Below are 20,515 nucleotides of genomic sequence, written 5' to 3'. Positions count from 1 at the left end.
GGCTTAAGTTTGCCCTGGCTGCCTAGCTTAGTGGTTGAGCATCAGCCTAGTGTGTGTAAGTCCTGGGTTGGATTCCCAGTCAGGGCACACAGGAGAAGCACCCATCTGCTTCTCCACCCTTTCCCCTCTCCTTTCTCTCTGTCTCTCTCTTCTCCTCCCACAGCCAAGGCTCCAATGGAGCAAAGTTGGCCCAGGTACTGAGGATGGCTCCATGGCCTCCACCTCAGGCACTAGAATGGCTCTGGTTGCAGCGGAGAAATGCCCCAGATGGGCAGAGCATCGCCCCCTGGTGGGCGTGCCGGGTGGATCCCGGTCGGGCACATGCGGAAGTCTGTCTCTGCCTCCCTGCTTCTCACTTCAGCAAAATACAAAAAATAAATAAAAAGCTTAAGTTCATCCACTGACTCTTGCTAGATTGCATTTATTGAACTGGCTTTTTCTCTACCTCCTCTCTGTCTTCCCCTTCCCTGCCCTCCCTCTGCCAGGGGAGCTCATGGATGGCCGAAGGGGCCTGGTCCCTTCCAATTTTGTAGAGCGTGTGTCCGACGATGACCTCCTGACCTCCCTGCCTTCGGAGCTGGCCGAACGGTCCCACAGTTCAGGCCCTGAGCTCAGCTTCCTGAGCGGAGGGGGCAGCGGCAGCAGCGGCAGGGGCCAGAGCATGGGCACACACAGCCAGCCCCGGTCGGAGGAGGAGGCTACAGGGGACGAGCTCAGTCTGAGCCCCCCACCCGAGGGCCTGGGCGGGTCCCTGGCTGCGCCTTACCCCCGCTGTCTGGCCGTCCTCAAGCAGCTGGCCCACAGTGTGGTGCTGGCCTGGGAGCCGCCTCCTGAGCCAGTGGAGCTGAGCGGCTACCGTGTCTGCGTGAACGGGGAACTGCGTCAGGCCCTGGGACCCGGGGCGCCCCCCAAGGCTGTGCTGGAGAACCTGGACCTGCGGGCTGAGCCCCTCCGTGTTTCTGTGCAGGCCCTGACCAGCAGGGGCAGCTCGGACCCTCTGCGCTGTTGTTTGGCGGTGGGTGCCCGGGCCGGGGTGGTACCTAGCCAGCTGCGTGTCCATCGACTGACAGCCACATCTGCTGAGATCACCTGGGTGCCCGGCAATAGCAACTTGGCTCATGCTATCTACCTCAATGGGGAAGAGTGCTCCCCTGCCCGCCCCAGCACCTACTGGGCCACCTTCTGCCACCTGCAGCCTGGCACACTCTATCAGGCCCGTGTGGAGGCTCAGCTCCCACTTGGAGGGTCCTGGGAACCAGGCTGGGAGAGACCGGAGCAGCGGACTGCCACCCTGAAGTTCACGACACTCCCAGCAGGTATGCGGGCTCGGGCATCCACTGTCACACCCGGGGGGTCATGGCCATGGGTGATGGCGGAAGGGGAGACTCATGCTGTTGGCATTTCCAGGGGATGGGCTGCTGTCTCCGGCGGCAGATGTCCTGCATCACTGGGTCTGTGTCCCCTTCCTGCAGGCCCACCTGATGCCCCCCTGGATGTGCAGGTCGAGCCGGGGCCCTCCCCGGGAATCTTGCTCATCAGCTGGCTCCCAGTAACGATCGATGCTGCTGGCACCTCCAATGGCGTCCGGGTCACAGGCTATGCCGTCTACGCAGATGGACAGAAGGTACAGCCTGGGCGCTCTGCCCACCTGTCCCCGGGAGCAGGACGTGGGTCTCTCCCTGCCGTGCTCTCGGAGGCCTGGTTTCCCCAGCCTGGCACTGTGGTGCCTGGCCCCCGGCGTTTGGGCACTAGGTAGCATACTGGTTAAGAGCACAGGCTTTGGTCATTGGGATTAAAAAAACCGCTCTACCCCTGAAGCCCTGTGGCCAGGCCGGCTGATGAGATGAGGCATCCCACGGGCTTCCCATTGGCGCCTGGCACATGCTGCTCACCACTGTTGTTGCTGTGTCCTCCCACTTGGCCATCTGAGCTTGTGTCCCCTCCTGTGTTCCCTCCGCCCTGCAGATCATGGAGGTGGCCTCGCCCACAGCAGGCAGCGTGCTGGTGGAAGTGTCCCAGCTGCAGCTGCTGCAGGTGTGCAGCGAGGTGGCCGTGCGTACCATGTCGCCCCACGGCGAGTCGGCCGACTCCATTTCAGCCCCTGTTGCCCCGGCCCTGGTCGCGGCCTGCCTGCCAGCCAGGGTCCCCTGCCCCTCGCCACGACCAGGCTCAGAGGCCAGAACGCCCCTTGCTCCAGCCTCCCCTGGGCCTGGCGACCCCAGCTCTCCCCTCTGGTGCCCTGAGCGCCAGGGAACTCAAGATCCCCTTGGGGCCGCCCCAGCAAGTTCTCCCGGAGAGACGCTGAAAGGATCGCAGGAGAAGCAGCCAGCACCTTGCCCCCAGGTACCCTCCTGGGGGCGGGGAGCAGGTGGACACTGGGACAGGGGCCTGGGGCTTGGACCCTTGCTCAGTGCCTCCCGTTGTAGGAGGACGCTGGGGCAGCTGCGCCGGGCACTTCAGAGGCCAGGAGGGCCCGTGATCCCGCCGTGGGTGAGAGAGCTCCTAGCCCTGCAGCTCCCTCCCTGGCCCGGGAGGAGGCTGGGCGGACCACGGGAGAGGCCTGTCCGTCACTCTGCCCCACAGAGGGAGCACCGGCCCAGAAGGTGCCCTGTGTCAAGGCCAGCCTGGGCAGGGACACAGAGGCTGGGCTGAGGCCTGGGGCTGAGGTACGGGGTTAGGGACACTGCCACCTCAGAGAACTGCAGCCTGTCTCCTTGCGTCCTACCAGCCAAAGTCTGGTCACCGGCTCCATTGGTGTCTCCCCGGCCTGTGCTGTGTGCCTGTCTCTTGGCCACTTTATCTTCCCAGAGTTCCCTTGCCCTTTGGCGCCATCCTTGTCCTCCGCCCGTATCGTGTATACCCCCATTTGGGCCATGGCCCTCTCTCCCTCTGCCAAGAGAGCCCTTTCATCCTGGCAGGGGTGACCCTCCCAGAGCGCCCCCAGCCCCAGGCCCCTCACTGCCCTTCCACCTCTCCTTTGTCTCACTTCTTGCAGAAAAAGGACGTGGCAGAGCTTGGGGTCTGTCTGGTGAACTCCCTCGGGGACCATGGCCGAAACTCAGATCTGTCAGACATCCAAGAGGAGGAGGAAGAGGAGGAGGAAGAGGAGATGGGTCCCAGGGCTGGCCCTTTCCGGAAGCAGGTTGCTGGCAGCAGCGTCAGGGAGAATGGGCCCAAGGTAACAGGGCGAGGAGGGGCTGGGGGGCCTCGGCCTCGGGTTCCCAGGACCTCTGCCCCATGCGCCAGCCACCCTGAGAGCCAGCAGCATTCCAGGTGTGTGGCCCGGGCCCTGTCCTGAGCCGCAGACAGGAGGTGGCTCGGGGTGGGCTTGTGCCCGCCCGGGAAGGGAGGGGAGCATGAGGAGCTCTTTGCTGTACCTCTGTCACCCCGCCCGCCAGAGGCAGCACCCTGCCTCGGAGATCCTGTGCTGGGAGCCCCCGGGTGGGGCAGGGGCGGGAGCCCTCTCTGCTCTTACAGGCAAGGCCTGCTCCTAAGGGCTCGTGGACCCCGCAGCCTGTTCCTTGGGTGTGTCCCCTCCGTCTTTCTCTGGCTCTGCCGGGTACACGGTGTGACTTCGAGCCAGTTGCCTCTCTGGTCCTTCCTCTCGGAGGAGGGTGCGGGAGGGCTATGGGGTTGACTGCAACTCCTGCCGTTGCTTGAGGGCAAACTCTTCCCTCAACTCTTCCCTCTTCCATGGACCTCTCTTTCCTGCTGTCCTCCTCCCCAGCCCCAGCCTCTGCCCCAGCCCCTGCCCCAGCCCCAGACCCTGCCCCAGACCCTGCCCCAGCCCCAGCCCCTGCCCCAGCCCCTGCCCCAGCCCCAGACCCTGCCCCAGCCCCAGACCCTGCCCCAGACCCTGCCCCAGCCCCTGCCCCAGCCCCAGACCCTGCCCCAGACCCTGCCCCAGCCCCAGCTCCTGCCCCAGCCCCAGCCCCTGCCCCAGCCCCTGCCCCAGTCCCTGTCCCAGCCCCAGCCCCTGCCCCAGCCCCTGCCCCAGCCCCAGCCCCAGACCCAGACCCAGACCCAGTCCCAGCCCCTGCCCCAGCCCCAGACCCTGCCCCAGCCCCTGCCCCAGCCCCAGACCCTGCCCCAGCCCCAGTCCCAGCCCCAGCCCCTGTCCCAGCCCCTGTCCCAGCCCCAGACCCTGCCCCAGCCCCAGACCCTGCCCCAGCCCCAGACCCTGCCCCAGCCCCAGACCCAGACCCAGACCCAGTCCCAGCCCCTGCCCCAGCCCCAGACCCTGCCCCAGCCCCTGCCCCAGCCCCAGACCCAGCCCCTGTCCGAGCCCTTCTCCGAGACTGACAGTGACGAGGAGATCCTGGAGCAGATCCTGGAGCTGCCCCTTCAGCAGTTCTGCCGCAAGAAGCTCTTTAGCATCCCCGAGGAGGAGGAGGAGGAGGAGGAAGAGGAGGAGGAGGAGGAGGAGGAAGAGGAGGAGGAGGAGGAAAAGCCAGGGGCAGGCCCTTCTTCTCAGGATCGCAGCCGGCCTGAGCCTGTGCTGCTGAGGCTGGGCAGTGATGGCAGTCAACCCCAAGGACCTGGACCGTGTCCCTTGTCTCCTGAGCCCTTCAGTGCTGGGGACCACCTGGAAGCCATGCCTGGACTAGGTGGTGGAAGCGGCTGGAGGAGAGGAAGTAGCTCCACTGAGAAGCCCCCAAACCGCAAGCGGTCCCCAGATCCCCGTGAGCAGTGCAGCCGCCTCCTCAGCAACGGGGGGCCCCAGGCCTCCGGACGAGCCGGCCCCACGCGGGAGAGGGCTGGCCCACCTGCAGGCGAGGGCACCAGGGGTGGACCGGAGGCTGGCGGGCGAGGCCGAATGGCCCCTTCTCGGAGGCGCCCGCGTGGCCGGACCCCAGAATCCAGCCTGGCCAGCTGCCTCTCCCCCAAGAGCTTGGAGATCAGCATCGAATATGATTCTGAGGACGAGCAGGAGGCAGGCGGCGGGGGTGTCGGCGTCGCCAGCTCCTGCTACCTCGGAGACGGGGAGGCCTGGGGCCCGGCCCCCGGAGGAAGGCACAGGGGGGCTCTGAAGGCCGGTCCTGGCCTCACCCCCTCCTCACGCCTCCCGGCCTGGGAGAAAGGGGAGCCAGAGCGCAGAGGCCGAAGCGCAAGTGGCAGAGCCAAGGAGCCAGCCTCCCGGGTCCGTGCCCACCCCCCGCGGGCCGCCCCTGCCTGCTCCCGCCCGCCTGCCGGCGGCTCTGCTTGCTGCCCACCGGCCGCTCCCATTCCACGCTGCCGCCTCCATCAGCAGAGGTGGGGCTGGGCCTCTGGGCTCCCTCACCTGTCTCTCACCCACATTCCACTGCTTTGCTGCTTCTGCCGATCGGAACTGGGATGCACAATATTCTGTTATTAGTCGCCAATTGCCGCCAGCCAGCCCCCTGCTCTGGGCAGGGTGGCTCTTTCCTCTGCTTAGGACACCGACTGTGATGTCCAGCGTCACCGACCCTGACGCTGAGAAGAGGCCCTCCTCTCACATGCTTCTTGGTCAACTCCGAGATCTCACCTTAGCCCCCCCGTACTGCACACATCTGCCAGGGTGTCTGGAGCCGGGCCCCACCGCCCGGCCTCCCCCCAGGGGGCATCTGAAGTCTCCAGTGAGCTTGGGCCCAAACTCCAGGAGAGGAATGTTGTGTCCCCGCTCTGCTGTGCTGCTTATGCTGCCGGGGCAGAGCTGGGGAGCACTGTGGGGTCCTGCCCCCGCTGTGGGGCCCGCCGGAGGCACGGGGTGACATTTCTGCCCTCTGTTGCCCCCTCTTTGCAGGCAACAGAGATTGAGGAGCCCCGAGGGCAGGACAACTCTGGGAGGAGGGGCCCCCTGCAGAGAGGGGCCCAGGCCCCCAGGCTGGGCACCGCTGAGCTGGGTGAGCACCTCATGGGACTGTGGTAGGTGGAGGAGGCCTTTGCACCCCTTGGCCAGAGCTCACCATCATTGCTCTTTCTCCCAAACTCTCCACAGAGCCTCTGAGGAGCCTCCCAGAAGTGCTGGCTTACCAGGACCTACCTGTCAGGGTTTTTGTGGCTTTATTTGACTATGACCCCGTGTCCATGTCACCCAACCCGGATGCTGGGGAAGAAGAGCTTCCCTTCCGGGAGGGCCAGATCCTGAAGGTGACTCCCTGTCTGGGTCCTTCCTCATCCCTCCTTTCCTGCTTGGAGAGATCACAGCCGTGCCTGGGCCAGATGAGGTGGGGCTGCCGCTTCTGGCTGTGTGACCTTGAATAGATGAACTCCTCTGGGCTTCAGTTCCTCACTGGTAAAATGGTGATAGTGTTAGTGTCTATCCCACAGGGTTCTTTCAGGTTTGAATGACTCGATGCACACAGCCCAATGCAACTGCTGTGGTTAATATCACGACTTTTATTACGCTTCCAAGTTGGTTTTTTTTACAGAGATAGACAGAGAGAGGGACAGATAGGGACAGACAGGAAGGGAGAAGCATCAATTCTTCATTGCGGCACCTTAGTTGTTCATTGATTGCTTTCTCATATGTGCCTTCACGGGGGCGGGGGGGGGGGGGACTCCTGCTGAGCCAGTTACCCCTTGCTCAAGCCAACGACCTTGGGCTTCAAGCCAGTGACCATGGGGTTATGTCTATGATCCCAAGCTCAAGCCAGTAACCTCGTGCTCAAGCTGGTGAGCCCATCATGCTCAAGCTGAAGGAGCCTGAGCTCAAGCCGGTGACCTCGGGGTTTTGAACCTGGGTCCTCTGCATCCCAGGCCGATGCTCTATCCACTGTGCCACTGCTTGATCAGGCTGCTGCTAAGTATTTATTGAAGGCTTTTGCTGTTGCTCTGAGGCTTGGGAGATCTAGTCTGGGGTGGGCTGGAGGAGTGGACATGCAGACAGTGGGTGATGATAATACAGAAAGGGTTATTTTCTGTCATCTCTCTGATCCTATTCTTGGCTCTCTCTCCCTACTTTCTGTCCCACGGTCTGAAAATGCAGAGCATTCTGCAGTTGCAGGGGCCGTGCTGTGGGGCTGGGGCCTGGGGCACTGGGAGCAAGCTGAACTGGCCTCCTGAAACGACTGGTCTTTGCCTCCAGGTGTTTGGGGACAAGGATGCCGATGGCTTTTACCGGGGTGAAGGTGCGGGCCGGACGGGCTACATCCCCTGCAACATGGTGGCCGAAGTGGCTGTGGACAGTCCTGCAGAGAGACATCAACTGTTTCAGCAGAGATATTTGTCCCCAGATGTTCTAGGTGAGGGCTCAGGTATGACCTGCTGCTGTCACTTATCCATGTCCTGCCCCCCCCCCCCAGTTCCAATTCAGCCTTGTATGTCTAGAATGTGGAGAATTCGTGAGTGTGGAGTGGTGAGATGCCTCATTTATGGAACTTAGCGGAGCCCCCAGGCCTCACGGAGACTGAGGCCACCATGGCCATGGCAGTGAGCCTGCCGCATGGAGCGGGCTCCGCTGTGAGGGGGATGGGCTTTGTATTTGGATCCTGGGATTTGTGGGTGTGAGAAGAATGCTCTTTAGAAACTTGTGCGCAGGGACCCTGGCATGGCCCCCAGAGGAGACTCCAGAGTCACTGCCCTATCCCCTGCCTCGGTTTCTCTCTTACTTCTACTTGCCTTCCTGGATCAGGGAACGGTCCCTTTCTGTATTCCACAGCACGCATAACTGGGCCTCCCCCGAAGCCCCGCCGCTCCAAGAAAGGTGAGACCCCCTTCTCCTTCGGGAACCTGGGAGGGCGAGTGGGGATGAGGGTCACTGCGTGGCTCCCTGGGGAGACGCATGTGGGGTTTTGAGCAGGTAAAGGTAATCAGGATAGACCTTCACCACGTCCGTCCCTTCTCGAGAAGGGTAGTTTATTTTAATGGGGAGAGGGAGAGGCTTGCTGGGACATCTGTTCCAAAAAGCACTTGACTATAAATTCTGTGGGACCTGGAGGAAGTCACTTCTCCTTTCTGAGCCTTAGTTCACTACCCAAACCAAAGGGCTGGGCTCATGTCTCTCTGAGCATCCTTCTCCTGCATCCCGACGTGAGGCTGAGCATCCAGCCTGCCCTGCACCGTCCCCAGCCTGGGAAGAGCAGGGCCGCGAGGGGCGGGGGCCGCGAGGGGCGGGGGCCGCGAGGGGGCAGGGCCGCGAGGGGCGGGGCCGCGAGGGGCGGGGCCGCGAGGGGCGGGGCTCACACATTCTCTCCGCAGCTGAGTCAGAAGGTCCTGCCCAGCACTGTGTGGGTGAGGGACCGTCCCTGTGCAGGGGAGACTGGGAAAGGGGGGGCCGGCCAGTCCCTCTGGTCCCTCCTCAGGGGCTACAACTAGGGGGGGGAGGTGGTGACTAGGGGTTCAGCAGAGTCCCGAGTCTTCTTCCCTCCCCTTGCAGGCCCCCCACAGCTGGTCTCGTCTGTCAGCCTGAGAGTCCCCCGCTCCATGGTGGCTGCATTTGACTATAACCCCCGGGAGAGCTCCCCCAACATGGATGTGGAGGTGAGGACCCTCAGAGAGAGCCCAGCCAACAGGGGTGGTGGCGGGGGCCCCCAGGCCTGACACCGACCTCTTGGTCTCTCCGCAGGCAGAGCTTTCCTTCCGAGCAGGGGACGTCATCACTGTGTTTGGGGGCATGGACGATGACGGCTTCTACTATGTGAGAATGTGGGGGGGCATGCCCCCGCTCAGCTTTCAGAGAGCGCTCCCCAGAGCTGGGGAGCACATGGGCCAGGGTTTCCGACGGGCGGGGAGGACGAGCAGGTCCCCTCCCATGACAGATGGCCCCAGCCTCTTCTTCCAGTGGCTTCCGGGTCCAGGGGACGGGGCTGAGGCCTCTCTCCAGATCTCGGTCTGATCCCTGTCTCCTCCTCAGGGGGAACTGAACGGACGGAGGGGCCTGGTTCCATCCAACTTCCTGGAGGTCCCCGGGCCTGAGACAGGCGGCCCACACAGGGAGCCTGGGACGCCCCAGGCCGAGGGTCAGGTCAGTGAGGAGCTGGGCTCCCTGCTTGACAGTGGGGCCTCTGCCCTGCTGTGTGGTGCGGGCCAGGGCAGCGCAGTGGAGGGGTGCAGGCGCAGGGCTGATGAGCCAGCTGGGCCCCGTGCCCAGGCTGGCACTGCCGAGTTCCTGTCAAAGAGAGCCCGGCCAGGCCCAGCTCCCTCCTAGGAAGCGGGGACCCCTCTCTGCAGAGGGGTGATGCCGCCACCCGACCCCCAGCCCAGCTGCCCACACCCTGGGGCTGGTGCAGGTGAGGGGGCCTGGGGAACAGAACCCGGTGTCCCCCATACCTCCAGCTGGTCACAGTCCTGGTGCAGGGACTCCCTACCCTGCGGATCTCCCCATCTCCCAGGAGCCTCTTAAAGCCCATTGTCCACAAGGCCCAGCTTCCTGGGTTCCCATTCTGATAGCTTGCCTCTTCTTGGGGTGGGTGGGGGACCCTGAAAGCTCCAGCGTCACAGGGAAGGGAGAGGGTAAGGAGGCCTGAACCAGAGAACCCTAGGTTTCCATCTGCATTCGCTTCAAAGGCAAAGGCAAGGCACAGAAAATGCAAAGCAGGACCAGCCCCTGTGACGTGGCGGCCAAGTGACTGGGCGGAGAACTTGTGGGTCTGTCTATATAACCCAACTCCTCTCTTTGTTCCCTGTTCTTCAGAGAACGAGGAAGAGGAGAGTCCAGTGCTAGCTGGAGATAGATCTATGTAGACAGAGCAACATGTAAGTGGGGGACCGGCCCCTGTGTCCATGTGCTCCCCGCTTCTCACATCACCGTAATCCCTCAGCACTCCTTCGTCTCGTGTGCTGGAGCTGACCTGGCTCTTCCAGGAAATGGGGGCTTTTGCTCCAAGCCAAGTTTGGGTATAAGACCATCCCCTCCCCTTGCCTTTGGCCAGTGCCAGCTATCACAGGAATACATGTCATCTTAGTGTAGAATGCCCCATATTAGCTGACTCCTCAGATTCTGTAACACATACGGCTTATAGAATATTACGTGACATTCATATTATGACTCTTCAATGTATTATGATACTATATGGTGATGGTATTATAATATTATGATTAGTATTGGTGGCAGAAAGAAGACACTGTAAAACCATCAGTAATAATAGTGTCTCCACCCTTGTCCTCTGTGTCATGACCTTTTAGGGGATCAGATGCATGATTTTACTTCCATTTCTCAGTTCCTTCTGCTAAGGGGAGTAAAATGCGGGGAGTTGGGGAGGCTTAAACAGTTGGAGTCCACCGATAGCCCCACACCATTCATCTCCGGGGCTCAGAGACGTCCTTTGTTTCCTCCACAACCAACCCCTTCTTCATGGGATGTTGTGGAAGGAGTCCCGGCACGGAGTGGGCAGCGCCAGCCGTCAGCTCGGCGGTTGGCAGTAGATGCTGTAACCTCTAGGTGCTGGCAGACCTCTTGATGGCAGGCCCTGCTACCTAACTGGGGCCTTGGTGGGCTGGGCCCAGGCTGGGCACACAGCTCCCTGCTCTGGTCTGGGCACCGTGGCCCACTCTGGCCAGGAGACCCCAGGCTCTGGTGGCAAGGAGAGAACTGAGGAAGGAAGTACAGAGTGGGGTGTGGGGAACATGCAGGCGGGCAAGGCCTGACTTTTGCCAAGGGATGTGCCAGGCACAGGGGAACGTGGTGGGGAATGTGGGAGTCCAGGGTGTTAGGGGAGACGTTCTGGTAGTGGCACTTCTGTTCCCCCAGGCCCTGTCCTGAGGCCACACACAGCCCTGTCTGGGTGGGCTCTGGCAGGGGGAGCGCTCCCAGCTACAGATGGAGCGAGGAGAGTTGGCGAGGGACAGCCTCCACACTTGTGCTGGGGACAGTGACAGTGACGCCTGTCACCCACCCCCACCCCCACGCCCTCCCAGGGGCCATTCCAGGGGAGTCCTGGTGGCTCACTCCCTGAAGGCCCTGGGCGGGCTCACCTGGAGGGGCGCTTCCTTGGCCCTGAGGGTGCAGAGTCACCTGCCCCGGAGAGGACAGCTACCTCTATGCCGTCCTGCGTTTGCTCTCCCTTCTGTGGAGGGGGTGACATGGGGAAGTTGGGGTACCCATCCTGAGGGTCAGGTCCAAGTACTTGAGCTCTGTCAGGCCAGTACCCTATAGAGTGACCCAGAACAGGGCAGGGGCTAGCCCAGGTCCCAGCCGACTCTGCCTCTGTCCCTCCGGACTCCTAGCTCAGTGCCCTCAGCATCACTGTCTCGTCCACGTCTCTGTGCTCTGTGTGTGGGGCAGTGGTGGGTGGTGGGGCTCTGTGACATGGGGGGCCGGAGGCCCCTGAGGCTGCAGGGTAGAAGAGTCAGGTTAGGGCAGGGAGTTGGGCCCTGACCTTGTCCCTTTTCTCTCACATTCCAGGACTGGGCCAACTCAACACAAGGGCCCCGAGTGCCTCCAGGCTGGCCCTGTGACCCGGGCCGCCTCCCCAGGATTGAACTGGGGGGGCCACAGGGCACAAGCGAGAAGGTGCGGGGTCTCCTCTCCAAGGGGAAGCAGCTCTTCAGGAAACTGGGCTCTGGAAAGAAGGACTAGTGCTCTGGCTCGTCCTGCAGGGAGCAGTGGCCCCGAGGCCCCAGATCACTGTCCCGGTCGGGGGTGGAGGGATATCGGGGGAGACCCCAGACTTCTGTTCCTCTGAGTTAACACTGTGGCACTTGGCATTCCGTTCTGTGGAATGGAACCAGAGACGTGGTGAAGGTCGGAGCCAGATGAGCCCTTGCGAGTTGAATCCTCTGAATGGGCACCTTCCTCTTACAGGAGGGGAAACTGAGGCCCAGAGAGGAAGTAACTCGCCAGGGTGGCTGAACACCTCAGTCACAGAGCCAGGACTGGACCGGGGACTTGTGACTCTTAGTGTACGCTCCTATGCCTGGTTTCTCACCACGCGATGATACTACTAGTCCCTTCTCTGGCCTGCCCTGCTCCCGGGACAGGGACCCTGGGGGAAGGAAGGGCTCCCTTTGATGGCGCTGGCTCTACCGACCATGTCTTCCCTCCCCTGAAGGAAACCTTTGCACTGGATTGTCCCGAGCCCCTCCCCACGGGCCAGCGGCAGCGGTGGAGCCATGTATATATGTACATACTCAGTGCCTCAGTCCCGATTCCTCCATCTCGCTCCCACTGCACAGGCCGGGAAGGAGAAAGGCCATGCCAAAGTGAGCCTGCCCCACCCCCAGAGTGCGCCATCCCCCCTGCCAGCCGGCCTCTGGCCGGTGTGTCCCCAACCCCAGAGACCCAGGGGCCAATGGGCAGAAGGCAGGAGTTGGGTTTGCCTTATTTTGCTCATCGGATTCAGTTTCTCTTTTTGCATCATTTTCCTCTGTCCCCCGTCGGAGACCGGGGCTGGGGACTAGGACAGATTTATGCAGCTATTTTCATACATTCCCAGTTCAGAGTGGGGTAGGGCTCGCCGCCCTGCCCCGAACCATCCGTCCCCACCCGCCTGCTGGGTGAGTGTGTCTGCATGTTCCCTCTGCTGTGGTGAGAGATTGTTTGACTGAACCCTGCCCCACCTCCGTCTCCAGGCGTGAGGAAAGGTGGGGTCATTTGTTTAAAAAGACATTTTATTATAATAAAGTCTATTTTCACAAAACCCATGCTGAGCTCTACCCGGGGCCAGGGACAACCTCAAGGGGCGGGTCATGCTGGACTTGAGAACCTAGAAGTTGCACCCCAGAGCGCCTGGAGGAAAAACTGATGAACAGCAAGAAGACCAAGCAGCTCCCGCAATTCCTCTAAGGAGGAAGGATGGGTGGTGTCCCGAGGCACTGGCTGCAGGGCCAGGTGTTTAGAGTTGGGGCGCCGTCCTGGGGGGGGGGCGGCGAGACCTGGGCGAGGGGAGTAAGAAAACGCAGAGAGCCCCATTCCGCAGTCCTGAGTCCCCTGTACCACATTCATGGAAATAACGGACATAAGAAAACCCAGCCAGACACGTAAACGCGCACCGTGCATAGTTCCACCGAAAGCAAGACATCTCAGTGGATGAGAAATGGCAAGATCCCCAAAAAGACAAACAGATGGGAGATGGTACTGAACCCTCCCTGCAGGGGGCCTGGGAGAGCTTGCACATTGCCCAGGCCCAGGGGGGTGCGGAATGAGAGACACCGTGACCAGCTGGGGTTCCAGGCGGGAAGTTCCAGGGTGATTGACTGTTTCGCACTCTCCTCCCCATGGGCCAAGGGGCAAAGGTAAGGATGTCTGCTTTTATTTTTGATTATTTTTTAATTTGATTTACTGGGGTGACATTGGTTAATAGCATTATATAAGCTTCAAATGCACAACTTTATAATACGTCATCTGTATATGGTACTGTGTTCACACCCAAAGTCTAGTCTGTCTCCGTCACCATATATTTGACCCCCTTTACCCTCTTCATCTCCCCCCAACTCTCTGGTAACCACCGTTCTGTTGTCTGCGATGATGAGTTCGTTTTGTGTGTTCACTTGTTGCTTTCTGTTTCATATTCCATGTGTGAGTGAAATCATGGTTCTTGCCCTTTTCCATCTGACTTTTTTCCCTTAGTCTGATACTCTCAAGATCCATCCTTGTCGCAAATGGCAATAGTTTATTCTTTCTCATGGCTGAGTAGTATTCCATTGTGTAGCGTATGTATCAAGATGTCCGCCTTTAGATGAGAACAGTGGGAGTGGCAGCTTCAACCAGAGACCAGGTGGCACTCTAGGTGGCTGGCAACCGCTGGCAGAAATAAGTGGCGTCACTGCCCAGGTGAGGAGCCACCAAAGTATAGCCCACTGTGTCTCTTTCCTTCGCTCCTAGAAACCCCCAAGTCAGCAGCAGCCCCGCCCCCCCAGCTGCCCCGCCCCCCAGCTGCCCTGCAGGGACTCTCAACTACTAAGGCAAGGACACAATTAATATTCAACAAATGGATCAATTTGGGGACGATTGACATTTGAGAAATGTTGAGTCTTCTGACTTCTGAACAAAGCATCTCTCTGCTCTCACACAGGCCTTTCATTTCTCGTAACAACATTCTCCGGTTTCCAGTGCGGAGCTCACACCTCCTCTGTCAGCTTTATTCCCATTAGCTCCTATTTTAGATGCGATTATAAGTGGTATTGTTATTTCCAATTTAAGTTTCTGAATCTTCATTGTTGGTCTATTGAAACACAGCTGATTTTTAACATTTTGGCCCGAGTATCCCGCCTTCTTACCCAAGCTCACTTGTTAGTTCCGGTAGCATTTTACAGATTCCTTAGAGTTTTTCTATATATGTGATCATATCATATAAGAACAAAGACAGTTTCACTTTTTCCTTTTGAATTTTGAGGCCTTCAATTCCTTTTCCTTGCCTCGCGACACTGGACAGTCCCTCCAGTTCAGTGAGAAATGGGAACAAGGGAGCGACACGTCCCCTTTGTTCCCGGTCTCCGGGAGAAAGCGCTCAGTCCTCACCATGGGCGTGGTGTCCGGAACATGGTTTTTTGGAAACGCCCCTCACCAGGTTTGAGAAAGCTCTCCTCCTAGTCTGCCGAGACGGTTTTTATGTTTAAATAATCAGTATAGATGTTGGATTTTATCAAGTGATCTTTCTACATCTGATGAGAGATCATGTGGTTTTTCCTTCTTGTTTATACGGTACATTTTGTTGATTGCGTTTGGAATGTTAGACCCAGCTTCCCTTCCTGGGATAAACGGCACTTGGCCATGACCTGGGGGGAGGGGGAAAGAGAACGAAAAGAAGCATAGTCAATTTTTTATCTTAGGAGTGGAGGAAGGGGACTGGAATCGGGGCTGGTACAAGACCCCAATCTAAAGAGAGTGTCAGCCTGACCGGGGATACTTTAATTTTACTCAAAGGAGCTCCAAGGATGACCTGTATAATTCAGAATTAAGTTTTGAAATTTTAAACAAGGTTTTTGGGCTGGGTGCAACTGATGTATCCAACGAATCATTGCCCCCCCTCCACCCCCCTTACTCCCCTTCCTGCCCCCCTACCCCCTCCACCTCCCCTAGCCCCCCTCCACCTCCCCTAGCCCCCCTCCACCTCCCCTAGCCCCCCTTCACCTTCCCTAGCCCCCCTCCACCTCCCCTAGCCCCCACCTCCCCTAGCCCCCTCCACCTCCCCTATCCCCCTCCACCTCCCCTATCCTCCCTCCACCTCCCCTATCCCCCTCTATCTCCCCTAGCCCCCCTCCACCTCCCCTAGCCCTCCTCCACCTCCCCTAGCCCCCCTCCACCTCCCCTAGCCCCCCTCCACCTCCCCTATCCCCCTCCACCTCCCCTATCCCCCCTCCACCTCCCCTATCCCCCTCCACCTCCCCTAGCCCCCCTCCACCTCCCCTAGCCCCCTCTACCTCCCCTAGCCCCCCTCCACCTCCCCTAGCCCCCCTCCACCTCCCCTAGCCCCCCTCCACTTCCCCTAGCCCCCCTCCACCTCCCCTATCCCCCCTCCACCTTCCCTATCCCCCCTCCACCTCCCCTAGCCCCCCTCCACCTCCCCTAGCCCCCCTCCACCTCCCCTAGCCCCCCTCCACCTCCCCTAGCCCCCTCCACCTCCCCTATCCCCCTCCACCTCCCCTATCCCCCCTCCACCTCCCCTATCCCCCTCTACCTCCCCTAGCCCCCCTCCACCTCCCCTAGCCCCCCTCCACCTCCCCTAGCCCCCCTCCACTTCCCCTAGCCCCCCTCCACCTCCCCTATCCCCCCTCCACCTTCCCTAGCCCCCCTCCACCTCCCCTAGCCCCCCTCTACCTCCCCTAGCCCCCCTCCACCTCCCCTATCCCCCCTCTACCTTCCCTAGCCCCCTCCACCTCCCCTATCCCCCCTCTACCTTCCCTAGCCCCCCTCCACCTCCCCTATCCCCCCTCTACCTTCCCTAGCCCCCCTCCACCTCCCCTAGCCCCCCTCCACCTCCCCTAGCCCCCTCCACCTCCCCTAGCCCCCCTCCACCTCCCCTATCCCCCTCCACCTCCCCTACCCCCCACCTCCCCTAGCCCCTGCCCCCCACCCCGTCCACCCACCCCCACCCTGCCCCGGCAGCTTCCATGGCCTCCTGCTCTCCAACCACACACACAGGAAACCCGGCTGTAATCCCAACTGAATTGTTCCCCGAACAACGTGAAGAAAGAACAAGCTGTTTTGCAAGCAGTGGCAGAGGGCCTGTTGTCCCACAGGCGGTTGGGCATCACCTTAGGGGGGTGAGGGGGGCACCCTCAAAGGATGATTATCTTGAGATGCAGCAGTCCCAGCAGTGCCCTGCAGAGGCGCCCCCAGGACGGGGAGCTGGGGGTCACTTACGGGACAAGGCTGGTTTGGAATAGCTCCTCCGGCAGGCAGACAGGTTCTTCCTGGGCCACACTGGAAACATTGTAAAGTCCTGCATGCAGATGCAGACCCGCAGTCCCAGCCCTGAACCAAAAAGCAGGTGGTTTGGAGATTATGCACCTTGAGAATTCTCCCACCACCATGTGGATAGAAAGCCAAGGGGGTTTTCACATCATTCTTTGAAAAGGCTTTAGTTTTTTCAAACATTCATTGCCTCATTGTCTCCCGTGAGAAAATGGAATGGCTATTTACAGTCCAGGAATCCCTCAGATGCCTCCTGCCCAGCTGTCGGCCTCTGGACCTGCCCTGCCCTGCCCCAGGGCCCCCTTCACTCTGCTGCCAGAGTGAGCTTTCTAGAATGAAACTCTGACGTGCACTGGACAGCCATTAGGGCTCCCTGGGCCTTCTGGACAAGAACACCTCAGTAGGTTAGACAGCGTGGGGTCCTGGGCCTCCGCCTGCCTTACCAGCCTCAGCCTGCCCTGCCCCGTGTGGAATGGGCTGAATGAAGCCCACCTGTGTCGAGGCCTTTGCTATGTCATTCCCTGGGGCCAGGGTGTTCTTCCTTCCTGTGTCCACTTAGTCAACTTTTTATTTTTATTTTTATTTTTTATTATTATTTTTTGTATTTTTCTGAAGCTGGAAACGGGGAGAGACAGTCAGACAGACTCCCGCATGCGCCTGACTGGGATCCACCCGGCACACCCACCAGGGGGCGACGCTCTGCCTACCAGGGGGCGATGCTCTGCCCCTCTGGGGGGGTCGCTCTGTTGCGACCAGAGCCACTCTAGCGCCTGGGGCAGAGGCCAAGGAGCCATCCCCAGCGCTCAGGCCATCTTTGCTCCAATGGAGCCTCGGCTGTGGGAGGGGAAGAGAGAGACAGAGAGGAAGGAGAGGGGGAGGGGTGGAGAAGCAGATGGGCGCTTCTCCTATGTGCCCTGGCCGGGAATCGAACCCGGGACCCCTGCACGCCAGGCCGACGCTCTATCACTGAGCCAACCGGCCAGGGCCACTTAGTCAACTTTTTAAAAAAAATTTTACTTATCAATTTTATGGAGAGGAGAGAGAGAAGGGAAGGGGAGTGAGAAGCATCAACTCATAGCTGCTTCACTTTAGTTGTTCATTGACGGCTTGCCATATGTGCCTTGACCAGGCAAGCCCAGGGTTTCAAACAGGCGACCTCAGCGTTCCAGGTCAACGCTCTATCCACTACGCCACCACAGGTCAGGCCACATGATCAACTTCTAAACATTCTTCAAGATAGTCTCAAGCACCAATTCCTTAAGGAAGCTTTCCTGGGTCCCTCCGGTTGGTCCAGTGCGGTTCTCTGATGAGTCTAAGAACCCTGCGCAAAGCTCTTGGGGTGACGATGGTTTGCCTTCCCGCATCCCCCTGTGCAGTCCTCGGGGACAGGGTTGCACTTAGCTCAGTGTAGTCCGCCCAGTGACCAGCTCAGCACCTGCCTGGCACGTGCAAATGCCAGGGAATACCTACTGAATAAATTCCTGAGGTAAAGGTCAGGGAGCATGTGCAGAGGCCATTGGGAAAGAGCTCTGGTGTGGCAGTCAAGAGACTGACTGCTAGGTTCCTCTGAACTGTCACCCTGCTGCTCTCGGCAAAGTCACTTCTTTCCCTGGGCTCCGTCGTTCTCATCTGTGCCACAAGGGGCCTGTATTAAATGTCACTCCCCTCTTGAGCCTTGACAGTTCCCCTACAAGAGTGAAGGCACACTACTTGTGAGAGTCGATGAGGGTGTTGGGAACGGGTGCTCCCACGCATGGCTAATGGAAGGGTGAGGCGCAATCTTCATGAGGCCATTTGATAATTAAAAAATATATATATAGGTGCCCCAATATGCGGCAATTTTGCTTCTAGAACTTCTTGCCTAAGAAAATGATTGAAGAGGTTGACTGGAGATTGAACTCCATGGATGTTGACCCTACTACTGCTGATAATAGTGGAAATAGGAGACAACCCAAGTATCTAACAGGAGAGGATTCCTGAATATATATCATAGTGTTTCCTACAAGAATATTATGCAGACATAACAATAAAATAAATCTAGATTTGTTGTTATAAAGAGATATCCAGGCTAAATTGCTAAATACTGAAAGTAGATTTGTAAAACAATATTTAAAGTATGGTCTTACCACTATTTAAAATACATATTATATCTACACATAGGATGTCAAATTATGAAATGAGGTTATCAGTGAATGGTGAGATTATGGGAAATTATTTTCCTTCTTGCTTCTTATTTATGTGAAACACAATAACAAATCTGGAAAGAAAAAAATTACCCATAACCTCACTTGATTGTAAGTAATTTTGATTTATTTTTGCTTGTGTTCTATATAACATTTTGTGAATGAAAATATGTATATTACTTATAAGATTAAAAAGATATTTTCAGCCTAACCAGGTGGTGGCACAGTAGATAGAGCATCAGACTGGGATGCGGAGGACCCAGGTTCGAAAACCTGAGATCTCCGGCTTGAGTGCAGGCTCATCCGGCTTGAGTGCAGGCTCACCAGCTTGAGCGTGGTGTTGCTAGCTTGAGCATGAGACCATAGACATGACCCCATGGTCGCTGGCTTGAGCCCAAAAGGCGCTGGCTTGAGCCTAAGGTTGCTGGCTTGAGCAAGGGGTCACTTGCCCTGCTGTAACCTTTCCCCTGCCCCAGTCAAGGTACATATGAGAAAGCAATCAAGGTGCTGCAATGAAGAATTGATGCTTCTCATCTCTCTCCCTCCCTGTCTTTCTGTTCCTCTCTGTCTCTGTTACACACACACATACACACACAAAAGAAGTATTTTCAGAAGTCTATAAAATTGTAGAACCTGATTCACGAAGAGTTGCTTGTCCAAGTTCACAGCAAGCCAGTCACTGGCTGAGCAAGCCTGGAAGAATGGTTTCTCTGTCATGGGCCCCTGGGCTCCGCTTCCCAGGGGACGACAGGATCTCTGGGAACGCTGGAAGGTGCTCTGGGTGTGTGCTGTGCCCTGTTCCTTGGCTGAGAAGACGTGGTCTGGGCATAGAAGACAAGACAGAGGGCAGGCGGGTGGCTCGGGTAGGAGGTGTGGCTGGACCAGAGGGAGATGGGAGCCATGGTTGGCATGTGCCGAGCCTGACGAGATCCCAGGGGGGTGGCAGTCCCCTTGTCAGCCTTTGTCAGGGGGGAGACTTTTCTCTCTTCTATTTCAGAATGAGCCTAAAGTTTAACCTCAGTCCGCCTCACTGCACTGATCGTGTTCTGGAGTCCTTGGGCTGTATCACCCACCTGACCAGGAACCATAACCATCGCTGCTCTCTCCTAGTTCCTGAAATCTAGGAGCAGATGGTGGGGATGGTGCAGGCAGCCCCTACCAAAGCCAAGAAGAAAGGGGGGAACAGAGGGATAGAGGAAGTCACCTCGGTCCTGAGCCCGTAGCCCCCAGGGTCCTCTTTCCTGTGAAGCCCAACCGTCTCCAGCCAGACTTCCTGTCCCTGTAGCCCTTATGGAGAATGGGGGGCTGCCCACAGGTTGGCCTAGGGGCCAGGTTACTGTTGGGGGTGGGGAACACCCCCCCCCAGGCTGATCGGACTGCCATCACTCCCGGTCTCCCCTTTTATCTTCCCTCTTCCTCTGGGGTCTCTGTTTCCCATAAGTGTTTAGGCTGTTGGTTCCTGACTTTTATTCCTTTCAAAGGAAGCCTGGATACTAGGTTTAATCAGAATTTGGGAGGGGAGAATAAAAAGAGAGAAATATATATATATAGCCCACATAGGTGGGATATAAAACTGAGACTCATGGACACAGATAAAGGTGAAGCGTTTCGGGGGAGGTGGTGGGAGTAAAGGGGGACAAATACACGGTGACGTGAAGTGATTTGACTTTGGGTGGTGGGTCCACAACGCAGCCAACAGCTCAAGTACTATAGAGATGTGCACCTGAAACCGAGGTACTCTTATTGATCAGTGTCACCCCTTACATTTAATGTCTAGATTAAAAAAAAGTATAAAGTAGATCAAAAACTGAAGAGAAAAAGAATTTGGGAGGGAAGTTAGTTATCTGAACCCCCTCGGGACAGCACTAGTTTAGGCACACATTGGGGAGAGAAATTCTGGGGACAGCTCTGGACCCTCCTTTCCTTCCCTTCTCTTCCATATCGGGGACTTCTTTCCACAGTCCCCAACCCTAGTGGGGGAGGAGAGAGTTTGGTCCCCAGGGGCGGGCCTCATCGGCCCCACCCCTCCCCCAGGGGAAGATATAAAAGCCTAGATGCAGCTCAGGTGCTGCCAATG

The 20,515-nt window shown here is 58.5% G+C and overlaps 1 protein-coding gene across 1 annotated transcript in view; it reads left to right on the top strand.

Moving 5' to 3' along the window:
- Positions 1–12,493, top strand: part of TSPOAP1 (TSPO associated protein 1) — a 28,386-nt gene extending 15,893 nt beyond the window's left edge. Inside the window, exons 17-32 of the mRNA XM_066364662.1 lie at positions 486–1,316; positions 1,473–1,624; positions 1,966–2,343; positions 2,427–2,666; positions 2,996–3,178; positions 4,178–5,140; positions 5,765–5,864; positions 5,960–6,111; positions 7,049–7,217; positions 7,622–7,666; positions 8,161–8,193; positions 8,339–8,442; positions 8,528–8,599; positions 8,816–8,926; positions 11,306–11,413; positions 11,705–12,493. Of these exons, the coding sequence (XP_066220759.1) occupies positions 486–1,316; positions 1,473–1,624; positions 1,966–2,343; positions 2,427–2,666; positions 2,996–3,178; positions 4,178–5,140; positions 5,765–5,864; positions 5,960–6,111; positions 7,049–7,217; positions 7,622–7,666; positions 8,161–8,193; positions 8,339–8,442; positions 8,528–8,599; positions 8,816–8,926; positions 11,306–11,413; positions 11,705–11,752 (3,689 nt within the window). The 3' untranslated portion in view covers positions 11,753–12,493. The remainder of the gene's footprint in view (positions 1–485; positions 1,317–1,472; positions 1,625–1,965; positions 2,344–2,426; positions 2,667–2,995; positions 3,179–4,177; positions 5,141–5,764; positions 5,865–5,959; positions 6,112–7,048; positions 7,218–7,621; positions 7,667–8,160; positions 8,194–8,338; positions 8,443–8,527; positions 8,600–8,815; positions 8,927–11,305; positions 11,414–11,704) is intronic.
- The last annotated feature ends 8,022 nt before the right edge of the window (positions 12,494–20,515 follow it).

This window comes from Saccopteryx leptura, chromosome 2, assembly GCF_036850995.1.
Source record: "Saccopteryx leptura isolate mSacLep1 chromosome 2, mSacLep1_pri_phased_curated, whole genome shotgun sequence".
In the NCBI taxonomy this organism is placed as follows: Eukaryota; Metazoa; Chordata; class Mammalia; order Chiroptera; family Emballonuridae; genus Saccopteryx; species Saccopteryx leptura.
This window is presented reverse-complemented; position numbering and strand designations above follow the sequence as displayed.